Raw genomic sequence first — 17,834 nt, 5'->3', positions numbered from 1 at the left:
AGGAAAACCCTGATATGCACAAGGAGTTCCTCCCATCTGCCAGGTTGTGTAATGTTAAGCACGTATCGACTGCACAGTGCTTGGAAAGTAGGCAGATGTGACAGGCAGCTCACCTTCTCAACAGGGGCTCCAAAACTGTCTTCTGCAGATTTGCCTTGAGAAGGTCTACTTGGTATCCTAGGACTGGAAGGCACTCAGGTGGCCATATCATTTAGAGTCTCCATCCCACAGATGAGATTCAAAGAGAGAAGAATGTTTTCCGAGGTCCTATAGGACAGCTGAGGAAGAGTAGAGGGGAAAGGGAAACTTTCTGGGGCAGTGCTGAGGCCCAGATAGTTGGAGGCCGGGGGCTCAGCAGAAGCTGAGCACAGAGATCCCTCGATCCCTGCCCTTTCCTGGGATAAGGGAAGGCTGAATTAACCTTTGTTCAACCCGGTTTAGCAGCAGTCCCAGAGCCAGTTGTTGGTCCAGCGGCCCATCGGTTGGTTGTACAACCAGCATCTGCTACTTGGAGTGGCTGGGAGACATGGCAAAGTCTGGACTCCTGGTTCACCCTAGATTTGCATGTGTCCTGAAAAAGTCTCTCTAAGTTTGCCAGTTCCTCATAAGACTTACCTCCCCTGGGATCTCTGGAACTGGGTTGGCAAGGCGGGCACAGGACTGCTGTGGCCGTGGCCACACTGACTGCTGCCTGTGTTTCCCAGATGACCAGTCGGAGACTCCTGGGTCTGGGACATGGCTCAGGTGCCATCACAGGGATGTTGGATTTGTGGTCCTTGAAATGCAGTCCTACTTTTGCATTTATTGGTGAGAGGCCCTCAGTTTTCTCCTCTGTCCAATGGGGATATAACCTTCTGACCACTCCCGCAGGTTGCTTGGAGAAAAAATGGAGTTCATGAAAACATTTTATTTTTATTCTTTTTTTGGCTGTGCTGCACAGATGTGGGATGTTAGTTCCCAAGAACCTGTGCCCCCTGCACAGAGTCCTGACCACTGGACCACCAGGGAAGTCCTCATGAAAACACTTTATAAGTGCACGGCCATTTAAAAAAGATAAGATCCTAAAATGCTAAGTACTTTGAAGGTCAGCTAGCCCAGTATCCCTGTTTTACAGATGAGGAAACTGGCCATGGAGGATGTGACCTCAAGTCACACAGTGGGCTGCCCAGCAGACTTGTTGGGATTTATTCCTGCTTCGTGGTTTGTGAGCTCAGCCTGGGCTGGCTCCTCCCACATGGAGGGGTTGCCCGGAGGACTTGGATGTGAGAAGGGATTTTTGTCCCTCCATTCTCTGCCCCCTCCGTAGTCTCAGCTATAGGGTCCATAGAGGAGGGCCGAGGGGTTTTCTCCCAGGCGTCCCCTGACTCCCTTTTTCTATACAGAGCACCTCCTCTGAATTTGAAGTGGTGCCCGCCGAGGGGCCTTCTTCACCGGAGAGCAGCGGCCACACCAGAAATACGATGGTGAGTGGACGGCAGGTCCCTGGGAACATCCCGCATCTCCTCTCTGTTTCAGTCACCTGGCCCCGGGTGAGAGGCACAGGACACGCTCACATCCCCTGGGCAACTCGGAGTCACTTGGGATAGGCTCGAGAGGCCAGCGCTGGGGGGTGTTTCTCGCTCACATATGCAAATACGTGACTGGTGACTTCCCCGTGGGCCACACGAGTACCAACCATTGTGAAAGTCCAGGCACGTTGCCAGCCCTGCTGCCTCCGCCAAGCGCCCAGCACCTCTGCACACTATGACTCAGCCTTTGGTCCTGTGGGCTTGTAGCCCGGGTAGAGTAGAAAGGGTCAGAGAAACCCAGAGCAGCTTGAGGCAGGTGATTGGCATTTTGTGCAGGCTCTTGGGTCCCCCCAGGCTTCCCTTTGGGGCATGTAGGTAGGAGGTTAAACCTTGCGCTCACACGCACACAAACATACACAGTCTACCAGCTCTGAGGTGTCTACCTGGTCCCCACTTTACCCTACTTTGCTGCCTTTATTCCAACTATGTCGCCCTGCTCTCTCTTAAAATGGCAGACTTACTGGAGAACCATTGAGAAAGGCATGGAACATTCTTCAGAAATCTTCCACTTCTTACCCTCTCCTCCTTCTCCCTCCCTCCTCCCTTGGAGATATTTTGATTGTTATACAGGCAGCAGGTCATCTAACCCTTCGCTGATGCCTCGGTTTCCGCTGCCTTATTTTGGGCACGAATGTTGCTCTTTAAAGTGAAAGGCTTTGGGAAGTGGGAACTGGGGAGCGGAGGGAAGTGAGGCAGAAACTACGGTTCCCATTACAAACCTTGGAGAACAATGTGACTCTTTAAGCTGTGAACAGTTGATTAAAATGTTAAAATTTCAAGTTAAATGCCGGAAAATACATTAACATAAAAATTAAAAATATTGCGTTAGCAAGGCAAGATACAAAAAGGTTGCTCTTTGGTTCACTGATTGTCTCTTGTATGTGTCAGTCCCCGGGGTGAGGTCTCCATCAGGCCCACACAGCTTACACTAGCGAGGCTCTGGGGACACAGGGCAGCTCTGGGTATCGGGAAGGTTCTGTGTTTCATCCTCGGGGAATGTCAGCCCCCAGTCCTGTTGTGTCCCTGAGGGTTCTGAGAAGCTGGCCAAGGAGGCACGATTCCCCCGTCCCCACCCTGCTCCCCACCGCCTGCTCTGGAAGCATTTCACTCTATGACCCTGAACTTCATCTCCTCAGTAGGTTCGTCCTTCGCCCCATCGTGAGCTTAGTCTGTGCTGAGCAAAGACAAGACAGCCTCCCTGTCCTCCGGGAGCTTGCAGGCTAGTCGGAGAGGTCTGAGAGATGACACAGGTCACCAGCTTTAAAAAGAGTACCATTGGCCGCCTCAGACCCTGTGTGGAAAGAGGCAGTGCGGGAATGAAGGCAGAATTGAAGCAGCAGCAGCACCTGTTAGAGTGAGGTGCTGACGGTATGAGGGAGCCATTCACTGGACACCGTGCTGTGGCCCTCAGGGCATTTCCACTGCTGCAGAGTTCAGACGAGGGAAGTCGCTGCAGATGGAGCATCGGGAAGCCCACGGTCTGGCCCTGGCTCTGCCACTGACTCATGGGGCAACTTTGCTCAGCCTTCTTCTCCCCACACTTTGGTTTTTAGACCCGAACCTTGAGGCTTCATGTAGCTCTGACGTCCTGTGACTCGCATCAGTGTGATGGAGGGCCTGTTAGAGCCGCTCACAGGCGGGCAGGGCCAGGAAGGATAAACAGAGGGAACACCAGGGGAATGAAGGCTAAGGAGACGTGGGGCCTGGGGGCTCAGGCAGGGGAAGGTGGGCACTCAGGTGCCTGGCTGGGGAGCTGGGGGCTTAAGACAGTCAGCTGTCAGGTACCCCTGTGGATCCTTGGACATGGTGTTGGCATAGCTAAGGCAGTCTGTGTTCTAGACAGAGGAGAGAGAGAGAGTGACAGGTTCTGAGACTGGACTATCTTGCCCATGGTTTGCTTCCTATCTTAATTCTCTACTAGACTGGGTATCTTTGAACTATACAGAGCTATGATTCTCTCTCTTTTAAATTAATTAATTATTTTTGGCCGTGCTGGGTCTTCATCGCTGCGCACGGGCTTTCTCTAGTTGTGGTTAGCAGGAACTAAGCGCTTGTTGTGGTGCACAGACTTCTTACTGCTGTAGCTTCTCGTTGCAGAGCATGGGCTCTCAGCATGCAGTCTTCAATAGACGCGGCTCATGGGTTCTAGAGTGTGGGCTCAGATGGATTTAGTTGCCCTGCAACATGTGGGATCTTCCCGGACCAGGGACCAGACCTGAGTCCCCTGTATTGGCAGATGGGCTCTTAACCACTGGACCACCAGGGAAGTTCTAGAGCTATGCTTCTTAGTGTGTTTTGAGTCTCGGGTCCTTTGAGAAGTTGGTGAGTGCTTGGACCATTGCCCAGAAGACACTGGTACAGACATGACGGACAGTCTCGATGTCTGCTGGCCGAGCCTTGCTGAGTGGAAGCAGCAGTGCTTAGACAGAGGGATATTGTTCCCTGGGCTTGCTGCTTTCATGTGTCAGTCAGTTCACCTCCAGGGGACCCTGTGGGGCGGAAGGGAAGAAAAGGGGTGTGTGCGTGCAGGAGATGAGGATTCCGAGGCCCCATAAACACGTGACTGACCCAGAGGCCCTTGGCGAGGCCAGAGTGTGGGAGGAAGGCGGCTCCATTACTGGTGAGACAGCCAGTGGCCCGGGAGTCCTGGGGCCTGCCCTGTGAGTCAGCCCCAGACAGGGAACCTGGGTAACTGGAGAATTTCCCCAGGCTGAGCTGGGATCAGAGGGGGAAACTGAGTCATGAGGAATGGGGAAGCAGAGGGAGAAAGGCTGGAGAGGCCTGCTCAGACCGTGGTGAAGAGCGGTCCGCCCCCACCCGCCACCCCCAGGAGCTGGGCCCCCTGCCCCAGGAGGACAGCACCCTGATGCTGCACCTGCAGCGCCTGGAGACCACCCTGAGCGTGTGTGCCGAGGAGCCCGACCACAGCCAGCTCTTCACGCACCTGGGCCGCATGGCCCTCGAGTTCAACCGGCTGGCCTCCAAGGTGCACAAGAACGAGCAGCGTACCTCCATCCTACAGGTGAGGCCGGGCCCGGGGCGGGTGGCCCGGGATTGGCCGTGTGGTTCCCCCTCTGCTTCCTCCAGCTCTTCTGGGGCATCCAGGGGACCACAGGGACTTCTGAGGGCATGGTTGGGGACCCGTCTCGGGCTTCTTGTTCAAGGTGGTGAGCAGGGTAAGGAACTTGTGTGAGGGGACGAGGAAGGAAATTGGGAAATGGTGGGGTGGGTGATGCAAATTTCATGGTTGGGGTGACTGTGGAGGCAGTGGATGCGGCAGGTTGGCAGCATCCTTGCCTTTGTTCTTCACATACAGGTGTGGACAGGGAGGGGACAGGCCCCTTGTATGTTACTGCCCTGCCCCCTGAAGCAGGAGCATCATTATCCCCACTTTACAGGGGGGGCTGTAGCCCTCGAGAGGTGATTTTTTTTTTTTTTTGCCTAAGATCCCCTAGTTAGTAGATGGTGCTCCTAGAATTTGAACCTCTATGTCTTATTCCAAAGTCCATGCTCTTAACTACCGTCTCAGCCTGCCTCCCCAGTGGAGGAGGCTTCCCCTTCATAACCCTCCCTATGCTATGAGAATGAAGTTAGATTTCCTTCCTAGGCCAGGCGTACAGCAGAGTGATTGTCACACACACAGACACACACATACATTCTTTTTCAGATTTTTTTTTTGGCCATGCTGTGCGGCATGCAGGATCTTAGTTCCCCGACCAGTTATCGAACCCATGCCCCTGTGTTGGAAGCACAGAGTCTTACTCACTGGGCCTCCAGGAAGTCCCATCCCTTATTTTCCTATCAGGTTCCTGTTTGTTTTCTTCTTAGCTCTTACCATAGTTTGTAATAATTTTATTAAGTGGTTTCTTTGTATTTGTTTTTTTCCTTATGCTCCCTGCTAGAATGTAGGCCTCACAAAAGGGGATGTCCACCACTGCCAGTGTCTGGCACTTCATAGGTGCGGAATGTGCATTTGGTAAATGAATGAATGAATGAACAAATGGACTCACACGTGAGCCACTTTGAGGGAAGATAGTGACCTTTATGATGACCTCTCTGGATCTGCTTTGTGCCCAGGGTATTTGCCTCTTGCCCAGAAGGATAGCACGTGAGGCCTCATCCTGACCTTCTCTTAGTGCCCAAAGCAGGATGTTCTGTTCTCTGGAGGCCCCACCCAGGGCCGTGGCATCCTGTGTATTTTCCCAGGCTGTGGGTGGAGGTAGATTAATCAGGTCCCTCCCCATTCTTTCATTGATTTGTTTCTTGGTTCCCTCAGCATTTCCAAGGCCAGGCATGGCATGAGGCCTCTGCTGGGCATTGCAGTCAGGCATAATGGTTTTCTGCTCCTTCACATCTGATCACCCTCGAGTTCCAGGCTGTCACAGGGGCTGGATTTGGCTGTGGAAACAAGCAGCTCTGAAATCTCCCTGCATACTATAAACATTTTCCCTCCTGTTCTGTGTGGCAGGGGCTTGTTTCTGCTTTGTAGGCTGAATTGTGTAGCTTTGGGAAAGCTGTGAGGCTCCACTGAGGCGGTGAGTGGCAGAGCACCCCACTGTGTATGGGTCACAGGTTAGGTGCTCACTAGATATCTGTTGAAAGATTGAGTCGTTTCGTCCTGACCTGGTGCATCACCGTTACTAGTTAGCCACTCCCTTCCTTCCATCTGTGAGGCCCTGAATCTGGCTGCCCGTCTTCCACGTCCCCCACCTCACAGCACTTCAAACACGCATCCTCAAAGGTTATCGAGGGCCTGGCAGCTGACGAGGCTGTTGTATTCTCCCGGTCTTGTAGGTCCTCATAGCAGCCCTGTAAGGGAGGCAGGAGAGGTGCAGTTTCTCCATTTTGTAAGGGAAGGAAATGTGCCTCAAAAGTGAGGGAATCCTGAGCCACACTGGAAATTGGTGAGGTCTTGACCCGATACCCTGTTTTCCCACTTGCCAGCTGACAACCTCACAACCGGCCCCCCTCTGATGCCTCATTCATTCTCCAAATCGCCTAAGCTCTAGGCCTCTTAGGACTCAGGTCTTCACGGTCCTTCATTAATTTGGCAGTTCAGTCATTCAGTTGTATGTTCCTTCAGTGGGATTGAGTGTTGAGCTGTGCTGGACCCTGGGCTAGGTGGGGGTCCTGCAGGGGACAAGAGAGTGGCGAGGGGATCCCAGCCTTCTGGAAGCTTGTGGACTAGTAGGGGTGGGGTGGGTGGACACAAAGAAAGTAATGACCCTGATGATTCTGTGGCTATAATTGTCACAGGTACCAGGAGGGTGAGGGCAGAGGACTGTGGGCAAGGATAAAGGAGGTGACCTGGCTTACCTGAGATGTGGGAGTCAAGGAGGACTTCTCGGAGGAGGTTTGACATTTAGGCCAAGACCGGAAGCAGGAGTAGAAGTCAGCCAGGGGACAGCTGGTGTGGAAGAGCATTTTAGGCTGTGGGAACAGAGGAGGAGGGATGACCTTGGAGGACCAGAAGGCCTGTGGCTGACTCTTGGTCAGGCCTCCTCATGGCTGGCTTCTGAGGGAGCTGATGCCAAGAGGAGCCGGGGTGGGACTTTGGCTTGACCCCTGCTGTCCCAAGAGGAATTGGGACATGCAGTGGGGATATTGTGTTGGGACATGGCGTGGTTATAGTGCCTCCCCCGACCTCCAGCATCATTCTGCATTTTGGGTGCACTCCTTCCCTTACTTTGCCCCCATCTCCCTCTGTCTGCCTTGCAGACGCTTTGTGAGCAGCTTCGGAAAGAGAACGAGGCCCTGAAGTCCAAGCTGGATAAGGGCCTGGAACAGCGGGATCAGGCTGCTGAGAGGCTGCGGTAAGTCCAGGCTCCTCAGAGAAGGCGTGACGAGCCAGGTGGGGAAGAGGCGGGCAGTGGTGTATGGAACTGATTTCTGGGTTGAGAGCATTGAATCCTGTGCCCAGCTCTGCTTTGGATGTCAGGTCTCTTGGTCCTCCTCGTCAAGTATTTCCTCTGGTCCATTTAATACCGTGAGGAGTGTTTGTGTATAAAGTGCTTTCAGAGCTTCAGAAGGTCTGGACGAAAGTACACTCCTACCTTGGGAACCTGCCTGTTAGCAACAGCTTGCTGGCTGTTGGAGATGGAGCTCTGGACTCTGCTGCCCTCTGCTGGTCACCATCTTGTCCTGCTCTGTTTCCTGAGAACCGTCATGGAATGCTCTTCTGGTCTGGCTCCTGGTCTCAGACTTAGTTGTACGTCAGAATCACCAAGGGTCAGGAAAGGCATTGCAAGTTTGCACTCTCCACCCTCTCTCCTGTGCTGAGATTCTGATTCAGTGGGTCTGGGGCGAGACCTAGGTGTCTGCATTTTCCAGTGGGCCCATAAGCATGTTTTCTGTAGTTAGAGTATATAAGTGGGTCAAGGATCACCCCAGAGAAACACTGGTCTTGACCATCAGAGCTCAGCCCTTTTGAGATCATGTGGGCCAAACCCCTCACCCTGCAGAGGGAAACTGAGGCTATTTTCACATGGAACCCAGCTGGCAAACAGAATACGAAGAAATCCATATTTCAGTCATGTGTGAATCCACATCACCATTTGTCTTGTATCTTTTATCACCTACTTTATTATTTACTTAAGAATTTAATTTGCATCATGTTTTTACTGAAGATTATTATAAAGAAAACTTACACTAGAGTAACTGGAAAACAACATTACTTGGAATAAATAGAAGATGCCTCCAACAATAAATACAACAAAAATGGAAAGATGATTAATTCTGGCGAATTGCCCACTGAAGGCTCTGAACCTCGAAGGCTGCTCTTTCTCAGTCAACACAGGACATTTGCAAGTGCTGGAGAGGCGCTCAGGACCTATGAGCACCAAACTGAGACTTACCCTGTGCAGGATGTCTGAGGATAATTGGAAAGGGTGGAAGTTTCTCAGAGAGCGTGATCCAGGGTTATTTCTTTATTTGGCCGCACCATGCAGCATGCGGGATCTTAAGTTCCCTGACCAGGGATCAAGCCCACACCCCGCAGTGGAAGCCTGGAGTCTTAACCGCTGGACCACCAGGATGTCCCAGTCCAGGGTTATTTAATGCAGTGTGGATGTATCCTGAAGATCTCACGTATACAGACGTCCCATAGTTGGGGATGGATTGTTGGTGAAGATCAGAGAATTCCAGAGAGGTCGTGCAGAGTGGCGTGAGGATGCCATTTGTAGTTCCACCTGAGGGCAGGTCTCAGGTACTCTCCTTACTCCCCAGGACTCAGCTTCAATTCAGACAAGTAAGATGTCTGAGACGCCCTGTCTCTACCTACCCGGGGCCGGCAGTATGACCTCTCTGTTTGCCTCCAACCCAGGGAGGAAAACCTGGAACTTAGGAAGTTGTTGATGAGCAGCAGTAAAGACGGTGCCTCCGGGCGGCCAGGCTCACCAAAGATGGAAGGCGCAGGCAAGAAGGGGGCGGCGGCGCTGCAGCAGGTATGTGGTCAGAAACTCCTTCCCCAGAGCCCGATGGCCAGTGCCCAGCCTCCGGGGCAGTGAGCCAGTCCCACTGCTGGAAGGTTCTAGTTGTTAGACAGCATTTCTTTGGCTTGTTCTGACAGTCCACCTCCCTGGAGCTTCCACTTCTCAGCCCATATTCTGCTGCCAGCCACAGGGAGCGTCCCATTCCCTGGAACATATGCTTAGCCTGTGGGCTGTGACTGTGTTTCTGCGGGGTCCCCATACCTTCTCCAGGCTGAATAGCTGCAACTCCTTCAGTCATTGCTCATAAAGGCGGTGTCGAGTCATTTGTGCTGTCCGGGCATCTCCCCTAAACTCATTCCAGTTTGTCAGTCTCTCTTATAGCGTGGCTTCCAGAATCAGTTTAATGTCTCAGATACTCCTAGTGAAATTAGGAGGTTAGGTTGAGAGAGCCCCTGAGGGGACTGTGTTAAGCTCCTGTGGTCGTGCTCCGGGAGCCTCTGACATGCAGAGAAGAGGGTGTGGGCTGACTCAGCAAGGCCTGCGAATGCCCTGGGCCCACTTGCCTCCTCCCCACTGCTGCTCGCAGTGCTGGCTCACATCCAGTTCCTGCATGGGAGCTGGCTGGCCCCTCGCCTGGTCTGTGTCTTCCTGCAGAGCTGAGGAGCAGCTTTTTACTGACATATTTTTCTCCTCTAATGAGGTTTAATGGCTGCACTGCCATCAGTGTCTTTAACAATCCCCACACTTGTGTAATAGCAATAATTATCCTAATAACTTAATTCCTTATTACTATGTGACAAGGTAGAATTTACCCAGGATTTATAAATTCATTATCTGATTTGGACTTCCTCTCTACATGTCAGGGAGGCAGGGCGGGGACTCTTAATCCATGAGACTGCCATGGCTGTTTATGGCAGGAGGTTTGGAGAGGCCATGTGACATCACACGGTCCAGATTCCTGTATCCACCTGCTGCTATCAGGCAGACGTGGGGTGACAGGACGACATGCCGATGAATGGCCTTCTGATTCACAGCTCATGAAGCCCCTCTCTTCTTCTGTTTATGCCTCACATCAGGGCCTGCCTTGTCTGCCCTCTTGTGGGAGTGCCTTATGGATTCTCCTGATCTCCTCTGGATTCACAGTGGTGTATAGGCAGCCCTCTTCACTTTTCCAAAGCCCTTGACATCACTGGTGTCTAGAAAGGCCAGATGCTCTTGTGCCTTGCCAGGGAGGAAGGTCTCATAAGAGGCTTGCATAGCAGGTGTTGGTGAAGCCTGTGCCTTGCAGTTACATGTGGGTTAAATGCAGGTTCAACCCACCTCTTGTCAGCGCTGCCACCTTGGACAGGTTACATGAACTTTCTGACCTCAGTTTCCTCCTCTGTGAGATGGAGATAATAACACCTACCTCAGAGGATGATTGGAGAGTTCAGTGATGTGATGCCTGTGAAGTAGATTTAGCACTTGGCAAGTGGTAAACTGAACACTGACGGTCACTTTTAGTGACAGATGTGGTCTCTCTTCTCTGTGGACAGGGGCTTCCCTGGTGGCTCAGCTAGTGAAGAATCCACCTGAAATGCCGGAGACCTGGGTTTGATCCCTGGGTTGGGGAGATCCCCTGGAGAAGGGGACCCACACAGTATTCTGGCCTGGAGTCCAGTCCATGGGGTCACAAAGAGTCGGACACGACAGAGTGACTTTCATTCACACTCACTCAATCTCTGTGTAGCTTAAGGGTGCACCTCCAGGAGCACCCCGCTCTTCTTCCTTCCCCAGTAATGTTAAGCACAGCTCCCCTCCAGGAGGCATCAGGCTTCTAGGGGCAGGCCCATCTCTCACTTTTCTTAAAGGATGTGGCGTCCCTGGAGGACTCCCCTAGCCCTCTCCCCTTCCTTCTGGGTTCTGTGGTGTACTTACAGACCTTAGCCTGCAGGAACGCTTGAGCCTCACAAGTTCATTCGGGCCAACCCTGCCAAGTCGCAGGGGAGTGAGAGTGTGTGTGTGTGTGTGTGTGTGTGTGTGTGATGGGGGGAGTGGGAGGACGAGGAGTGGAGAGAATGTGGACAGTGACGCCAGGACAAATGCTGTCAGGCCTACAGGATGTCAGAGGTTGGGGCCTGTCCTGTTTGATCTTGTACCGAGAGTGTGGACCTCGGCCTACATCATGCAGGGCCTTAGAGGTAGACCTGCTGTTCAGTTTCTTTTCTTTTTTTTGGTGTTCAATTTCTGAATTGATGAAATCCTCCTGCTGTTTCACCTCAACGCTTCATATTTTAAAAAAGTTTTTTTTTTAACTTTTTATTTTGTTGTAACTGTAGATGTGCAGAAGAGTAGCAGAATAGTGCCGAGAGTACCCATCTCCCGATTGCCTTGACATCTTACGTACCCATGGTTCAGTGATCAACACCAGGAAATGACCATTGCCACGATACTATTAACTAAACTACAGACTTGGTTCAGATTTCACCTGTTTCTCATTCGTGCCCTTTTTCTGTGCCAGGATCAAATCCAGGATCTCACATTGCATTTAGTTGTACCGACTCTTTAGTCTCCTCTGCCTGTGGCAGCTTCAGTGGTTCTTGTCTTCCACGAGCTTGAGGCTTTCAGCTGTTTTGTAGAGTGTCCCTCAATTTGGGCTCCTCTGGTGTTTTCTTATAATTAGACTGATGTTGTGGATTTGGACAAGAAGACCACAGGAGTGACATCTTGTAACACGTCAAGGGTACGTGACGTCAGTATGTCCATTTACACCCAATCTTGACCATTTGGCTAAGGGTCTCTCTGTCAGGTTTCTCTGTAATAAAGGGACTAATTTTTCTTTTGTAATTAATATTTATTTTCCAGGATATACTTGAGACTGCAGATGCGCTGTTTCTCTTTATACTTACTTTAGTAAACACTGGCAGATCTTGACTGCCGTGATTATCACTACAGCCTTCTTATGGTGATTTTGGATTTCCCTCATTCCTTCTCTGTTTACTAATTGGAATTCTTCTTGTCCCTTCTCCCCCATTTATTTTTTTATTCATCTGTTTCTATTAATGTGGACTCAAGGATATTTTATCCTTTGGCTTATAACCCAACACCATCGTGATTTATTTTCTTGTTCAAATTCTTCCTGCTTTGGTCATAGGAAGTTCTTCCAAGTTGTCTCCCATGCCCATTTGACATGCCTTTCTTCTTCTGATGATGATTGAACACTTCCTTACTTTCTATATGTCACAAGTTGCTCCATACTCACCTTATATTTTCTCTGCCCCAGCCATGAAATTAACCACTTCTCCAAGGAGCCCTGTTTCTTTTTGTTGGAGAATGCTATTTAGAAACCAAGATCTGTGCTCATTGTTAGCTGAGTGACACTGCTTTAGGCCCTCTCAGAGGCCAGAGCAAGGAAATACAGTACTGATCACACATGCACACGTATCTTTATTTGTATATTTTTTAATAAAACATTTTAAAAATAAACACTTTATAAAGTATTTTTAAAAATAGTTAACTCTTGCCTTCAGAGGACTTTTGGCTGATGCGTGGAGGAGGGGAGGGCAGCTGGCAGTGCCATAGAGATAGAGCCTGAACAGGGAAAGAAGTGTCTATGGGGGGGGGGGGTGGGGGTAAGAAGGGCCTCGGAGCCACTGAGGATCGGGGAAGGGGAATAATGGTCTGTGTGGACGTAAGAGGCTCAGTTATGGCTGGGGCTGGTGGGTGAGAGGGTAGAGGGGCAGGAGACAGGAGGCTGGGTCTCAGGGGTGAGTAGCCTTGGAGGAGCACTGAGTGGGCGAGAGACTTGCTATGTGAGGCTCTGCTGCAGGCCCCTCTGTGTTCCTCCTCAGGCTGGTGTGACGACAAGTAAAATCCCAGAGGTGGGGGCCCTGGGTGCGGCTGAGAAGAAGGTGAGGATGCTGGAGCAGCAGCGCACAGAGGTAGGTGGCTGGAGGGGGTGGTGGGGTCAGGGAAGATCCTTCCCCCCTTCTGGGGCCAGCAGGACAAAGGCCCTTCCTGGCCCCTGGCTCTGACTGGTCTCTGTGATGAGCTGTCATGGTGACCACTGAACCATCTGCCCAAGGATGAGACATGCTGCCTTGCCCTGGGCTCTTGTCTCCTGATCAGTCCCCCTGCCCATAGGAGTCGCTCTGAGGACATGGCATTCAGGGCATGGCCTATCATTGTTGAAGGGGGCTTAGTTTAGAAAGGCTTCCATGGTGAACCTTGAGTGGTGGCGAGAGGTTGTGATAGGAGGCAAGTGCAGCATCAGGAATGGGGAGCCTGTCACCTGCCACCACGCAGCTGATTCAGGAAGGATCTGTCACAGAAGGAGAGACCCCTTACCTGCTTGTAGCACTGCTCCCAATCAGCCGAGAGTCTCCAGAAATTGAGGCTCTTCCCTTGTGTCTTATGTGTATTCCGTCCCTGATGTTTCTGGACCAGAGGTGGGAGCCTGATCTTCTCCGTTGACTGAGCCTCTCCTCTCCACGCAGTTCAGGCCCTTGTCTCAATCCCTGGGCCTCTCTGCCCTCCCTTGTCCTCCAGCACATTTGAAAGTTAGGCTCCACCGGTCTTTTGTTTAGGTGCATATTCATTTTAGTTTTCTTTCTGTATTGCTGTAAGATATATATATTTTTTATTACAAAGATAATATAAAAAATACTCATTATGAAAAGATGGAGCGTCTCACCTCCTGGAAATGACCACAGTTGATAACAGTTCTTTGCATATCCCTGAATTTTGTCTGTGTACTTACTAATGTTTGATGTTTTTAAAAATAATATCAAAATACCACATTGCAGATTGCTTTTTTCCTTTTTTAAAATTAGCTGTATCTTTGAGGGTATTTATTATATTTATATATAAAAGCATACTCTGTGATTCTCTAATTCTGAGTATGTTTTATCATATTTTAATGTTTTTGGAATTGGAAAGGATGCCCTTTCCATTGTTTTATTAATTTAATGATGTTGGATTGTTTTCCTTCACTGAAGAATTGTTGATATATCAAAATTATGGCAAGTAATTAGTGTCATCTCAGAACATAGACAATGTATCAGGCACCCAGCTTTCTGAGTAGCTGTGCTGTGCTCCATTTTCTGTTTAATTCTACCATTTCCTTAGCCTACTTCCGATGCTCAGGTTTGCCTCAATCTTTTTTTTTTGCAATATAAATGCTGTTGAGATGATCACAAATACACATATTTTTTACACACTTGTGCAAGTGCATCTCTTGGCTACATCTTTCAGAGTGGAATTATTTGGTTAAAGAGAACTTGAAGTTAATACATAGTCCCGAATTGCCCTCGGCATGGGTGTGGGTCCCATAATTCTATACCAGAATTATGTACTGTTTCTGTGTCTTGCTGTTAGTCTTGCTTTCATGGTGAGGGTAAAATGTGGCAGTTGATAAAGCTGACTCACTTTGAGGAAAGGTTGTAAGAAGCACGGGATCAAGGCAGCGTGTGGACCCACCACCCACACATGCTGCACGATGTGCCTGCAAAGCTGGTGGTGGTGGCGTTGGCTCTCTTTGGTCCTCCTCTGCTTATCTCCTGGTAACCCCAGTCTCTCCCCCGCAGCTGCTGGAAGTGAATAAGCAATGGGACCAGCATTTCCGGTCCATGAAGCAGCAGTACGAGCAGAAGGTATTGTGAGGGTGGTGGGAACTCCAGGCCGCACCCCTGCTGGTCTCTCAGGGCATCCTCAGCGCCACGCATGCTGCTGCCTCGCCGCAGCCTTGGTCTGTATGTGTCCACCCTGGCCCTCACACGCCCCCCTCTCTCTGCCTCTGCTCCCAGATCACGGAGCTGCGACAGAAGCTGGCGGACCTGCAGAAGCAGGTGACCGACCTGGAGGCTGAGCGGGAGCAGAAGCAGCGCGACTTTGACCGCAAGCTGCTCCTGGCCAAGTCCAAGATAGAAATGGAGGAGGCAAGTATGACTGTGGGTCTCGCAAACTCAGCTCCAGAGGCCTGCTCTCCTCCCCATCAGCCAGGAGTTGGGGGTGGGGGTTGGGAGACCCAGTTCCCTCTCTGACTCCGGTACTCAAGGACTGTGTGGCCTGAGGTGAAAGCGCTTTCCTGAGCTCTGCCTCAGTTTCCCATCTGAAAATCGAGATTGGATTAGGTATGTTTTTCATTTTTTTCTTTTTTCATACGGAGAGCTTTTTGTTAAAGTCTCATGGTCTAGGGAACTGTACTGCTGCTGCTGCTGCTAAGTCGCTTCAGTCGTGTCCGACTCTGTGCGACCCCATAGACGGCAGCCCACCAGGCTTCCCCGTCCCTGGGATTCTCCAGGCAAGTGCGACCCCATAGACGGCAGCCCACCAGGCTTCCCTGTCCCTGGGATTCTCCAGGCAAGAACACTGGAGTGGGTTGCCATTTCCTTCTCCAATGCATGAAAGTGAAAGTGAAGTCACTCAGTCGTGTCCGACTCTTAGCGACCCCATGGACTGCAGCCTACCAGGCTCCTCCATCTGTGGGATTTTCCAGGCAAGAGTACTGGAGTGGGGTGCCATTGCCTTCTCCAAGGGAACTGTACAGGGAAGCACAAAACGTGAAAAGATTCCCCAGGCCTGCTAGTACACTTGATGGGGGTGGGTGCTGTGGAACCTGCACAGTGGTGATGGCTGTTGTCGGGGAGGGGCTCCAGCATTAGAGCTTCCTTTAGTCCTTCATCCGGTCACTATTCAACAGCGATGCACCAGGCACAGCTGGGTAAATGGAGTCAGCAGTGAACGGCCAACCCCGCCCCTGGGGGAAGAGACGTAGAACATCTAATTCCAGAAGTAAATGAGTAGACGTGTGTTAAGTACAACACAGAAGGTACAAGGAGAGAGCATGAAGGGAGATCAGGTTCATTCGGGGGGTGTGTGTTGGGGAGCAGGAACAGTCCCCTGAAGAAGGAGCATCCGACCCGTGTGTGTGTGACTGACACCAGCCAAGGCCTTGATCCTGGGGCATCTTCAAGAGGAAAGGCCATTTGACCCCCAGGCTCCTTGGAGATTTTGTATCACCATGTTTTCACCTTCATGAGAACTAGGCAGAGGCTGCTTTTGCCTGACTTAGAAATGGCCATTTCCAACATGGTTTGCATTTCAGAGTTCCCTTCCATCAGCAGGGGCCTTCTCCGAGCAGTCAGCCTGCCCTGGTGACCACCCTGTCCCTGGGGATGTGTGTTATGGGGGACACTGCCAGTCTTTTCTCGTGAGAGCACAGTCACAGCTGGGGCAGTCGGCCTGGCCCTGGCTCCCGTCAGTGGGTGGGCTAGGTTCCTGGCATCTGACTCTCTTCCCGGTCAGCTGGGGGAAAGGTGGAATTTTCAGAACAAAGCTTCTGTGGCCCTGTGGATAGGGACACGGGGCCATAGAGGCCATGTGGACCCAGAGCCTCTTACACGGGAGCCTGTAACAGTTCCCACAAGATCCAGCCAAGGCTGCTCTCTGTCATCGCCGGCTGAAAGCATCTCACCAGCAAGTTTGTAGAATATTGACATGTTCACACAGCAGTTACAGTTGGGCATTTCCCCAGACCATCTCTCCTTACCACCCCATCCCCCAGTTCCAGGCCCTCCCCAGTGGTCATCACTGTTTCCATTTGGGTGTATTTTTCCAGGCCTCTTAGCACACATAAACACACAGAAATAGTTTCATGTGGGTATGCCTGGCCTTTGCACCATACTGCCCTCTTCTATTTTAAACCCTCCCCTTGGCTTGCAAGGGGACAAAGAACACCAGAATTAGGAGACCTGGATTCTTGTCTAGCTCTAGCTCACTGTGTAGTCTTGGATAAGTCACCTCTGGATAGTCCTATAAAGGGGCTAGGACTTGCTCTCTGAGGGCCTTTCCAGCTGTGACTGTTGTGTGGTAAAGAACCTGGATTGCTTCATAGTATGTATGGAAGCAGGGCTTATACCTTAAAGCCTTCCCTGGTTTCTTTTCGGCAGGAGTGTTCTTTCTTTAACCTCACAGAACTTTATTTCTCTGTGGAGGACGCCTTTCCGCCTCATGCTGTGTTTATCTCTTTGAGGGTCTTTTCTCCACTAGACTTAGAGACTGTAAGAGCTGAGAGGTCCTTTGGAGACTCTCAGTCACATCACTTTCTGTGCGTTGTGGAAGACCCCTGTGTGAGCCTGGTAGAAACTGTGGCTTTTCTCTCTATAAATTGAAGTCAAAATTTTGCACTCAGTGTGGGGACTCACGGACCTCCTGAAGCCCGTCTGTGACTCCTGTTAGGAACCCTTCATCCATGGTGGATAGATGAGCTTAGACCAGAGAAGCCTGTGACAATGCCCAAGGGTTCACCTCGCTGTTGGAGGAGGTGGTGACGGAACCCGGGGCCTTCCACTCAACTGGGCTGCCCTATCCTTGAGGACAGGACCATGTGGACATTACTACTCTCACGGGGGTGTCTTGCACAGGGCTTGTGCATGAGCATCGTGGGGCTGTGGAGTGAGAGCGAGGGAGGGAGGTGCGGTCACCCGGGGACGAGGCAGGCAGTCAGGGGGTCCGGGCCTCCTGCAGAGGCTCCCTGCTCACCAGCCCTGTGTCCCCTGCAGACCGACAGGGAGCATCTGACAGCAGAGGCCAAGGAGCTGCGCCAGAAGGTCAAGTACCTGCAGGACCAGCTGAGCCCACTCACCCGGCAGCGGGAGTACCAGGAAAAGGAGATCCAGCGGCTCAACAAGGTGGGTGCAGCCAAGGTCCGGGGGTGGGCAGGGCTTCCCGGAGCCCTGCTGCAGAGCCCACCCCATGGCCGGTACCCTCAATCCTCAGCTCAGGAGGGGTGACTCCTGGGTCAGGGTAAGGGTGCTGAGGGCCTAGGCGCTGCCCCAGGGTTTCTACTGCCTCTGCC

General features: G+C 51.5%; 1 protein-coding gene across 5 annotated transcripts in view; it reads left to right on the top strand.

Annotated features, from left to right (window-relative positions):
• The window catches only part of TNIP1 (TNFAIP3 interacting protein 1), a 57,790-nt gene that overhangs the window by 18,927 nt on the left and 21,029 nt on the right, over window positions 1-17,834 (top strand). For all 5 annotated transcript variants that reach the window (XR_008706430.1, XM_055558876.1, XM_055558867.1 and 2 more), the window contains 8 exons: window positions 1,383-1,463; window positions 4,399-4,590; window positions 7,287-7,381; window positions 8,890-9,010; window positions 12,829-12,918; window positions 14,563-14,628; window positions 14,782-14,913; window positions 17,539-17,667. Coding sequence is in view for 4 of the 5 variants with exons in the window: in XM_055558876.1 (XP_055414851.1) it covers window positions 1,383-1,463; window positions 4,399-4,590; window positions 7,287-7,381; window positions 8,890-9,010; window positions 12,829-12,918; window positions 14,563-14,628; window positions 14,782-14,913; window positions 17,539-17,667 (906 nt within the window). In the remaining variant the exon portion in view is untranslated. The remainder of the gene's footprint in view (window positions 1-1,382; window positions 1,464-4,398; window positions 4,591-7,286; window positions 7,382-8,889; window positions 9,011-12,828; window positions 12,919-14,562; window positions 14,629-14,781; window positions 14,914-17,538; window positions 17,668-17,834) is intronic.

Source organism: Bubalus kerabau, chromosome 1 (assembly GCF_029407905.1).
Source record: "Bubalus kerabau isolate K-KA32 ecotype Philippines breed swamp buffalo chromosome 1, PCC_UOA_SB_1v2, whole genome shotgun sequence".
Taxonomy (NCBI): domain Eukaryota; kingdom Metazoa; phylum Chordata; class Mammalia; order Artiodactyla; family Bovidae; genus Bubalus; species Bubalus kerabau.
The sequence above is the reverse complement of the archived record's forward strand: the minus strand, read 5'-3'. Positions and strand labels throughout refer to the sequence as shown.